The sequence below is a fragment of the Seriola dumerili genome, unplaced genomic scaffold, assembly GCF_002260705.1.
Source record: "Seriola dumerili isolate Sdu_G_001 unplaced genomic scaffold, Sdu_1.0 BDQW01000533.1, whole genome shotgun sequence".
Taxonomy (NCBI): Eukaryota; Metazoa; Chordata; class Actinopteri; order Carangiformes; family Carangidae; genus Seriola; species Seriola dumerili.
In genome coordinates this window covers 855045-866282 of record NW_019174788.1, presented here as the reverse complement: position 1 = coordinate 866282, position 11238 = coordinate 855045, and the positions used below count along the sequence as shown (strand labels likewise).

General features: G+C 38.6%; 1 protein-coding gene across 1 annotated transcript in view; it reads right to left on the bottom strand.

Moving 5' to 3' along the window:
- Window positions 1-1740: 1740 nt before the first annotated feature.
- Window positions 1741-11238, bottom strand: part of grik3 (glutamate ionotropic receptor kainate type subunit 3) — a 92218-nt gene continuing 82720 nt past the window's right edge. The window contains exons 13-16 of the mRNA XM_022764229.1: window positions 6449-6666; window positions 3260-3485; window positions 2740-2990; window positions 1741-1993 (exon numbers count right to left, since the gene is read on the bottom strand). Coding sequence (XP_022619950.1) covers window positions 1799-1993; window positions 2740-2990; window positions 3260-3485; window positions 6449-6666 — 890 coding nt within the window. The 3' untranslated portion in view covers window positions 1741-1798. The remainder of the gene's footprint in view (window positions 1994-2739; window positions 2991-3259; window positions 3486-6448; window positions 6667-11238) is intronic.

Below are 11238 nucleotides of genomic sequence, written 5' to 3'. Positions count from 1 at the left end.
ATTCTTTCAGCACGTTCACAAACTACAAGTATGGAATTACTCTGTTCACATCAGGTAGTGAAAAAAGAAAAAAGGTCTGAGATAACTTTGAACATGTTTTCTTATTTAAAACCAACTCCTTGGCCAGTTTTCATAAAAACTCATAATGCAAAAACAACCGGTTTCCTGCCAAAAGCCTCTAGATCAAGTGAAAAATTAAGTAATTGTTGAAAAATGTGTTCAGAAGTACTCGGGACATTCAGTGGTGCTGTAGCCACACAAGCGCAAAGAACAGCACACAGTTTGATAAATATGTCACAATTAAATGCACTGAAAAAATGCATTTTAGTTTTAAGGTCACAGTCTTACCTTTGTGCCTCCGTGCTTTTTACTTGTTTTTTTTTCTTTTATTGAGCCAATATATAAACACGAATACCCAATCTAATGCCATCCATTCCGTTGTATACCCTGCTACCATTTAATTGATGCAATGTTTGAAAAGACTTCATGTGATTATTCAACATTTCAGTAATTATGCTTTTTGAAATTACAGAGGACCAAATTAATGTTTTTAATGTAGGCACTGGATCAGGAAGTTCATCTGTTAGCCTTCTTTACTATATGTTTTTAGCATTGATTTTTTTTTTTTTTACATTACCGTGTTGATAGTAATATTTTGAGGGGCGGTGTTTTGCAACACCAACTAACACAGTACTGTGACTGTGCAAACTACGATTATCCTGCTACATATTACCCTGCATGGTTGGTAAGATCCCTTTGTAGTCACATTTAAACAACTCCAATTTACTTTGCACTGAACATGAAATGACTGGCTCACCCTGGTCTGTATATCGTTCTGTTGAATGATCATGTCTTTGGCAATTTAAATGATTAGAATTATATCATATACAAAGTCATTTTTGAAATAAAATGTACTTCTAGTCAAATAAATCTAATCCCACAAACACTGTGATCCAGTAGTCCATGGCAGAATCTCTTGTTTTTAATATGGATGTCTCCCCGTTGCAGCTTTGTTTTGCATCAATGATTATTTGCTTGTGTGCCACCGTATAGTTAATTACACATCATAACTTCGTCAAACTTGAATTTACTGCTGAACAGTTGTGGCTCTCTAATGGTTTCCACCAGTAACAGAGTATTCTTACAGGTTATTGTAGATGCCCCTGTGAACCGTGCTTTCCAAAGATCCGCTCTCATATCCTGCAGCTCATGACTCAAAGGTAACCATTAAGCCTAGACAACATGTTTGAGGTAACATTATTTTCTGCTGTCAAAGGCCATTCAGGAGTTTGTGTAAATCAACAGGATAAAGGTAAGAACTTGGTATCATAATTTTCATGTGTGGCAAAACTGATTTCCAATGAAAACTGCTCTTCCTCGTCCTCTTGTATATCTGTCATTTATTGCCATTCTCATCAAAGCCTTTCGTCCTACTTCAGTCCAATAAAATTCTCAGTCTTTTCACTGATTGAGGATTCCTCGAATGGTGTGTATTTTCTTGTGTTTTTGTGTTGCGCACGTAAACATCAGACTTCAAACTGATTATTTGGGTGTACCGTTTTCCCAGAACCTCCCCCCAATATTTCTTTTCCCTCTTGTGGTTAGGATTACAGTGGTGAATGTTGTCATACCTGTGTGGCTGATGCTGCCATTTTGAGTTGCCCATGTTTTGTTAGTGTCCCTATGTCACTGTGGTTAATGGTGTATCTGGTGATCCCATCTATGCCATTGTCTCTAGTCTCTGGCACTGCCCCTGACACGTTGCTCATGAGGTTCTTGGCCTGGGGGGAACACATTGTCATGGGAAGACAGGAGTCATCCCAGTGCTGCAGCTCATGTTGTCCTTTCCTGGGAGTCGTCGGTCGTTGTAGGCGTGCATGTTGATCACTGCATCCGTCTTCACCATGACTGGAGGCTGAGGCTTGTGTTTCACCCGCCTCTCGCAGGTGAACGACAGTCTGATCTCGTCCACCATGGCACTGCACAAAGACCTCTGGGCGAAAAGGGAGGATGCGGGGAGGGGAGCAAGAAGGAGAAGAGGGGAAAGGGACGGGGGGTAAATGCCTTAGCTTTAAATTGTTCTGACAGCAGAGAGTGTCGACAGTCTAAAGAGAGCAAAATGCATTTAGAACATTACATTCACGTTGTGTTAATGCCAGTGTCTGTGTGTGCACGTGCGCTCCGTGGCTGTCAGCAATGTCAAATCGCAGCACCACCACATGTAGCCTGCACACAGTTCATTATTGCTGCTGTGTCAGAAAGAGTGTGTAACAAGTATGGTGCATGAGCATGCATGCAACTACTCACTTAGCATGAGTCAAATTAGTGATTTACAGCAGTAAAGAGTTCATGCTATTCCGACATCTCCAATGACTAATAATGGATTAATTCTCTATGCTCCAATTTGCAATTATGCCTTTTAAAATAAGTAAATGTTGTAGTGTTATGGCCAAGTACTCCTAGGGATTAGCTAAAGGCATGCAAATCCTTTTATAACATGTTTGAACTAAAAGCCATGAATAGAGCACAGCTTTGGTTTAGAGGCTATGTGGTAAGTATCATAACAAAATGGGCACGGTTAGGAACTTCTTTGCTAAAATCAAGGGTGAAGTAAACTGAAATCCAAGCGGAGTGTAATTAAATTAATTTGAGATTAATTTTCCATCCATCCAAACCACAGATTAAAGATCGCATTAAGATAGTATTTGCATTCTGTATGTGATTTATGGGGACACATACCTGTTCGCGCTCTGCAGTCTTCCTAAGCTTGTAGATGAATTCAGCAATCGCCACAAAAACAGACAGCACTAGGCCAGATGCCAGCACAATGAATATACCACCCAGGTTCTGGATACCCATGGGGCCTGTCTCCCGACGCTCTTCATCCAAGCAGCTGCTCCCACTCCACCACTTCTCCTTCAACATGTGTAGGCGCCCATCCTCCAAGATGCTTAGGATTGCTATGGTGATTTTGTCCCTGTACGGGGAGCCTGGAAGCAACATAAGGCCTGTTTTACTTTGGAAGAAACACCAGCTGGGTTCTGTGATAATAAGGTTCATAAACACGTTGTGGCATTCAGTCTGACTAGTAGCTGAAAAAACATCTTGTCCTGCTGCGTCTAAAAAGCAATCCTTCACACTCATCCTTCAAAAGGCAACACATAACTTATAAAGACGGCTTGATTTTTCTTTTTTTCTTTCTTTTTTTTATTACTTCAGATGTTCTCAAATGTATTCGCAGGTCGTTTGCAGGTCTTACCGAGGGGAGTGCCGATGCCATAGCCTTTGCTGTCGATGAGCCCTCCCACCTGCGTCAGATTACAGTTCCTCCTAGTGATGTAATCGATAGTGGTGGACTCCATAATGAGGGCATAGTCTGACTTCAGCACCCTCTGAATCCCGTCTTCGATAGACTTCACCAGTGATGTGCTTGGCTTGCTGCTCATAAAGGCCCACATCTTCTCAAAAGTAGAAACCTTAGATTTCTGTAAGAGATGGAAAGAAAAAAAATGTACCTTTGAACCTCATTTGAACAATCTCCCTTGCTGCATGTGAGGAAAAAAGTAGTTGAAATATATACAATGCTTTTACCATTGAGAAAGGTTTGGGCATGAACAAAACAACCTTCAAACTTTACAACCCAAAGTGCTGAACCTGGGAGTACCGCTAACCATCAAATCTCGCTCGTCACGCAGATGAATGGCTGAATAACTTTGCACCCATGGGGATTCTTTTTAAAGCCTGATTACAAATTGTCAAAGATGACACATTTGGACCAATTGACAGCATTCACGAATGTGTTCAGATTCTATAGGCAGTGACCAAATAGATTTGTGTGATTACTCCTACAGATCTCCATCGTCACAGGATTAAAGGAGAGTAAATTGAAGCTTTGTGCACATCTATTCTCATAAGTGCTACTGAAGCTGCAATAATAGAATGCCTCTCCATTAGTCTTGCATCAGGCTATGTGGTATTTCATGCAATTTTATAGGGGGTCACATTTATGCCATGTCTAATCCTAGATAATTACTGTCTAAAGACTATAAGCCATTTCAAATTGTGAAAGATGCTATTATAAGAAGCCCTCTATTATATGTAACTCTAGTGGAAGCGCAGTGTTGGTTACCTAAAACTGTGATATGATAGTCTGATATTAAAACCTAAAAGCACCAATTAGGATGTACTGCAAGTGTTGGCAAGATTCACATAGAGCAGACATCACAAAGTGCTTCATGATAAAAGAATAATAATAAAAAAAAAACAAAAAACAAATATAAACATAAGACCAAAACCAACCGAACAAATTAAACAAAAGCAAATTTAAACAAATGGGGCTACAACCTCAGAAGTAGCTGAAGTCATAAAGTGACTTCACAGTGATATGTGATTCCAAAAGGTCTCACAGTAAAGAATGGTTCCCTATAGATCCCTTCTCTCTGCTAAGAGTGCAAAATGGCATGCAACCACATCCAGCAATTTCTTTCAACCTTCCAGCAGTAGGTGAAAACTTTGGAGGCAGTTGACTTGCTTACATGTGCCCTTGGGTGCTCTTGATATAATATGCAATTTAACAAAACAACAGCTCCTCATAAGAGGGCTCTGAGGTGACACGACAACCTCATGGCCAGCAGTGGCTACAAACCTCTGATTATGTTTCTAATGCAACGTGTTTGTTTCAACCGTTTCATTACACCGCTGACATGCTGACTCGAACAGCAGGCCTATCTCGCCAGGCATCCCTAATACATTTGCTTGCTGGTGAAAATTCATGCATCTAGTAGAAGTTTGCATTATACTGTATGAGTCTTTTGGGCTCACAATGCATATGTAGAGTTGCATATGTCTGGAGACAGCTACAATATAGTGGTCTTTGACTGAAAGAGCAACTTAATCCATTTATACTATGTTTTGATCTTGGTCCTATTCTAAGTTATCTTCCTTTTCCCACTGTAGGTCGCCCGATTGAGCTGTTACCGGCCAGTATAAGCAATAAAATGAAAGTTACATACTGCATGTAACTACGGTTCTATGAATTCTAGGTGAATCTGCAGGCATTAAATTTCTGAAATGGGCTTCCATGTGTCAGGGGAGGGAGCGGTGGACCATTTAGTATGTCACCGTAACACAAGTTTAGGGCCAAATCCATCCGGCTACATACATCTGAAAAGCCTTTATCTACTCCCCGGTCTCCTCAGTATTTATCATGCTTCTCTGCCTCATTGAGTCGACATCATTAGGCCTTTTTGTAAGAGCAGGGGGGGCAGAGGGCACTTGAGCCTTGCAGCTCTGATGAGGTAATTAGACACCTGTGTCTCCTTCTATTTACGACGCGACAATCACAACTACAATTTATAGAAGTACACAGAACGATCTAAAATAACTTCCTTTTACATCGCTGATCAAAGGAACTGAAGGTTGATTTCTTTTCCATGGGTCAACGAGTCGAGTTGGATCCAGGCGCACTATTTATCATTACACCGCATTTAATATTCATGGGATGCAATGCAATAAATAAGCAATCTTATTGTATTGCAATTAGTAACTAAATCCTTTTTTTTTTTTTTTTTTTTTTTTTTTTTTAAATAAACACAATTCCAAGACACCACTATTGTTTTAAATGCACATGATATCAGCAAAAACCCTGAGCCCAGTTACATAATCAAAGCTGGGGGATCTAGTTTATACACCATTCAGCAAACTCAACAATGAAGCATACAGTATTTATGAGCTCAACTATAAATTTTGTTGGCATAAAAACTAGGGCAGACAGATGCCCTGGAAGAATCCATTTTTTTCCCTATTGAATGTCATAAACTTATGGACTATCTTCAATAAAAATGTGCAGTGTTTTCATTTTCCTACTCGGAGAAACTGTAACTCTGTTACATGTGTTATTCTGCACCAGCAGCAGCAGCAGCAGCAGCAGCAGCATCTAAAGCAAAACCCAAAATAATAAAATAAAGTCAAAGACCCTGTAGGCAAGCGCTGAAACTTTGGAATAAAAAAATCATTATGGAGGAACACATCAAACAGTGTGGAGAAGTGGAGAAGCTGAAGAATTTGCTTTTGCTGTGGGAATTAAGATCTAACTGGAAATATATATATAAAATCTCTTTTGTGGAATGGTATTGATTTTTTTTTTCTTTGGAAACATGGGCCTACTATATAGTTTCAGATTCAACACCTTCCACATTTCTGAACACAAATTTTACAGCATTATTATTTCTGTATGTATAATCCGCATGAGCCAGATACAGTAAGACTGTTTTCACATTGTAAAAAAAAAAAAAAATGATATCAATTTCACTAGCAATATTATGGTTGACACATTGTTTTATTTCTGTGTAATATCTTCAGTAATGAGGTTATATTAAATATGAAACCTGAGAATAGATAAAAATCTTGGCTGAATCATGACTGGTGACTACTATTGTTTGGACTGTACCTTGAAGAAGGACATGGTTGCGCCGTCTTTGACCACACCATACTCAATCTTTGTCTGCTTGGCGATGTCATCAGCTGAGTCCACAGGCGAGTCCATTCTCTCCACAGTGAGAAAAGCTGCTAAATTGGCTGTATAGGATGATATAATGATGAGCGTGAAGAACCACCAGATCCCACCGATGATCCTGGTCGACAGGGCTTTGGGCATCAGTTCTGAGCCTGTAGGCAACGCAAAGTGAGAGAGTATTAAGCAGATACAACTTACCTGCCAACACTGTTACTGAATTCAACAAATGCAGAAACATGATCACTTGCATTTTTGTTAATTAGCCTCCAAATGTTTCTGGCAGTGCCATTGGTGTTGATCAAGGTGCACTCGGCGAGGAAACAGAAAATGAAGCCAGTTTGGCAGGTTAGCCAAACTCTAAGCTAAGAATTCAGAATGGGCAGATCAGACCTGCTAAACTGTGTTTTGCCCACGGTTCTAAATTAGGTGTGAAAGCCTTTCCCAGTTCATGTAAAGTTTTACAGTTTTACAGCGGATGACTATGATTTTTGACATACTCAAATGACAACAGGATTTTTGCACTTTCATTGTTGTTGTGGAGTTAAGTGTTACGGTCATGATTTGTTTAGGTTTAGGCTCAAAAACAACTTTGTTTGGTTAAGAAAATGATTGTGGTTGTCTCGTAATTGAAAATACAATATGCATCAAGAACCTTTCCTGAGTGAATAAAAAGGTTCTCTTGCACATTCAGAAACTCAGTTTCTGATTAAGACATTTGTCAATGATGCATTTTCGCTGTTCCCTGCGCAGAAGATCATCTTCATCTCTTTCTGACCTGTGTGTGAGGGGCGGGACAGTGCTGTCACACATGCGGAAGCACCGTGCAGCACACACAAACACACACACACACACACACACACACACACACACACACAAACTGAGACCCTGCTCTTAGTGTCTGGCGGAGAAAACATCACACATACGGAGTCATAGCTCATCTGTCATTGGTCCAGGTGTGTTTTGTATGCTACAGGCTGGAGCACATACACAGAGTTAACTAAATGACTGTATACGAACATATGATGAAAAGTAATCGTTATCCAGTTGACTGTTCTGGATGTGTTCTTAGATTTAATCTCAAAGGGACGGAGCGTCATCTGAACTGTCGTTTAGAAATTCAGTTTCAGGTCGGTGGAGGGTGGGTGTATCCCACGCTCAGTTAGCTTTAGCTTATATTGTGTATAACCAGAAGAACTACATAGGCACAACGCTTTTTGTTTTGAAATCGTTTATTTATTTTTTATTTTTTTCTAAAGTCAATGAGTATATTGATCAAAATAATATCGATATATATATTTTTTTTTTATGTGTTAAGTTTACAGTTGCGTTCTCTGTACAGATCTGTGAAAATGAATTTCCCCTTGAGAACAATAAACTAACTAAGTAATCATGACGAATCACGATTTTTGCCATAATCGAGCAGCCCTACTGCATTTATCATTATCACTTTAACATGGAAGATACTGTAGCATTCCCATACTTTTTCAACGTCCTCTCTCACAGCCGAGTTGTACTCTTCAATTAAGCAACTGCTCAGGACTGTAATTACACTTAACAGCTTTCTGTTGATAAAGGACTGTCGGCATTAAGTTAGCAATTTAGGTTTATCTATTGAGGATTAATAGCAGTTGATCCTCCTCCATTACTGAATCTTTTTTCTGAAATTAGTTTTACTGAACTGGTTGCCATACAAGTACACAGTTATAAAAACAGCATTACTGTAGGATGTGATATGTCAGATCAAATATAAGTGGGCAAAATCAACAAATTACATTGCAGCGTCTCTGTTAATGGAACTCATTACACTGACTCATAGACACTGCGATGTAATTTGTTGAATTTGCTCAGAGTTTTGAGTTCTATTTTTGACATGTCACACGTAGCTGAAACAACTTTAATTCACACAGTTATCCTCCCATGTTTCTACCGTATCATCTCACCAGATTTGCTAGATGTACACAATTGTGTATGTTGCAAACAAATCAACACAGCCTGTATAAATAAATGGAAAAAGAAAAATCAAGATAGAGTGCCAAGCCAGAGTGACAATGCATCAGCCTTGACTTTGAGTGGTCCTCTGCTGAGTAATACTATGTTTACAATGGCTCACTGACTGGTGTTAAAGTTACTTTATATCTCATCTCTGACAACCTTTAAAATACCCTTGTGCTTTGTGCACTCTGTTACTTTAGTGAGAAGATTTATGAGGGCAATTCAGAAGAGTAACAAGCTCACAGAAGGGGGGCAGAGTGGTCAGCTCTTTAACCTCTTCTACCAAATTTGATTGTATTTGTCCTTTGTGGTTTGACATGGAGTACATGGTTACAAACAAGGGAAGACAGTAGCATCCCTTAATTCACTATGACTCCAGAGAGGGAAGATCCAGATGCATTCTGTGGTTGCACTAAAAATGAAGTGAAGCAATGGGTAACTCAATTGAATTCCACACTATAAAGCGCTGTTGTCAGCAGGGAGCAGTATATGGCGCTGCATCAGAACACTAATAAATACAAAAAGCATATCAGTCATACGGTGCCAGGGAAATAAAACGGTGTCAATATGCCATACATTTCCTTGAAGAAGGTCTCGTGTCTTGTAAACCAAGGAAATATAAATATTCTTTCAGTGAAGATGATATTGATGCTGTTTCAGTAACCCAAACATCACATCTATCTCACAGACTGCTGCACTGCTCATTCACATGAATGCTGTAAATAATTCCGTATGATTATACATTCGTTTTCAAAACAAGTGCAAATATCCTTGTGGGGTTTGTCTCGGCTAATAGAATTTGTTCATTTGTGACCACGTTCAGGAATTTGGAATGAAAAATAACAAAGCCCTATGGTGGGTTATGGTGTGTCACTGAACAAGAAGAAGAAAAAAAGACCTGCAAAAGGAGAAAGAGGAAAAAACAGAGTCAGGCTAGTTTTTAAGCTAGCTTCAGCTCTATATTTAGCATTATCTGACAGATATTAGAGTGGTTAATTTAATTATCTTACTCTCAGAAAGAAAGTGGATGAATAAACACAATTCCTGAAAGATTAAGGGAATTAAGGGATTACATAGCACACAACATCATATTTGTTGGAGAGGAAAAAAAGCTATGAGGTAGTTAATATTAGCTACATAAGCTAATGCAGCATAGTAAACATTAGCTCAACACACTTATTTTCTAACATTTTACAAGAATGAAACGGTAAGGAACATTCATTGTGTCTTAATATCCATTATTTTGTCAGTTTATACAGGAACAAAAATATATATGAATTTCTGAATATAAGTCATGATAACTTTAGGTTATGCTTGCAGTGTAACAGTATGGAAAAACCTCACCTGAGTTAGTTTGTATGCAGGAGAGGAAATTTTGTAATATTACATTGATATCACTGATGAGTTCTAATTAGAAAAGAGCCTTATTTTACCATTTTATAAAGTCAGTTAAGTCGAAGGAGCTTCCTTTAGCTTAAGGCCATATAGTAGAAAATGAATGTTAACTCGGGAAAGTATTTCACTCTCCAACGTTTTATAAACATCAGTAATTAATGACCACATTGTCATCAAACATTTGTCAGTTTTACAGGAGTAAAAATTAATTTTGAGATTTGCTCACTTCACTTCAACATGTTGTATTCTATTTATTTAAATTAAAACAGCCCTCCTCTACTGCTGGTATCCCCTAAATATAAATATAAAGCTATGTATTTGTACTTGTATAATCTCTTTTGTTGGAAGATAGCTCATAGATAAAAGAAGATTCTTTCAGTTGAGCTCTGTGCTGTTGCATTTTAACTGCTTTTAGATTTATATTCTCATGTAGTCTTATATCAAGGTGAATACGGAGTTTTGAGTCGTTCTGTTCCCATTTGATGTTTGAACAGTTTTCTGTAATGTATAAATATTTTTAATTGAGCAGCGTTCGGGGAAGCTGTCTGTTCATTTCTTGAGTGTGACTATAGTCATAACATCTGTGAATACTATGGCATGTGTAGTTAACGTAGTGGCGACACTATGTCTGTAGCCGCTAATAACTCCATAGCACACCACATGTCTTAAGAGGAGATCATAAAGAAGTCACTCTGACACGGAAATTTTCCTCTGAATAAATGAACAGACTGTTTTGCATGTAATGATGCTTTTTCAATTGTTAGTCTGGGGAGAAGAAAAACTGTTCTCTGTGCATCCTGTAGTATATCGTGCTAAACATGATGCCCTGGTTTTCTGGAGTGTTTCTCCCCATTAGCAATGCCTCACCTTAACATGAGAGGACCGGGCTTTCCCGTGAGGACGATTACCTGCACTTAGCATCCTCTCTATGGAGTCATCGCAGAACAACGCTCCCCTTCAGAGCTGGGGGCTTTTACTATTTATTAATTGCGTTTAAGTAGTGACACTTGTGAATGGAAATTTTCATTCCATTGCAAGTAAATCTTGATCTGAATCTCAAGAAAGGGCAAAGTCACAACTCCAGTTTTTTTTAACCACAGACAAGATGCCACCACAAATTAGATATTATATGAAGACCCAAATACAGAATAAGATATTTTAGGCTTAAAATTATGGATAGAAAATGAGAGGAATAATATTAGGGAGAATGAGAGGATTGGGAATAAATCAACTCATAAATCAAACAAAAATTATTTTATATGGGGAAACCAATTTATGGGAAATGATCAGACATATGTTTGTTGTGAGCCTAAGCCTACTGAGACCCCCAGGAATGC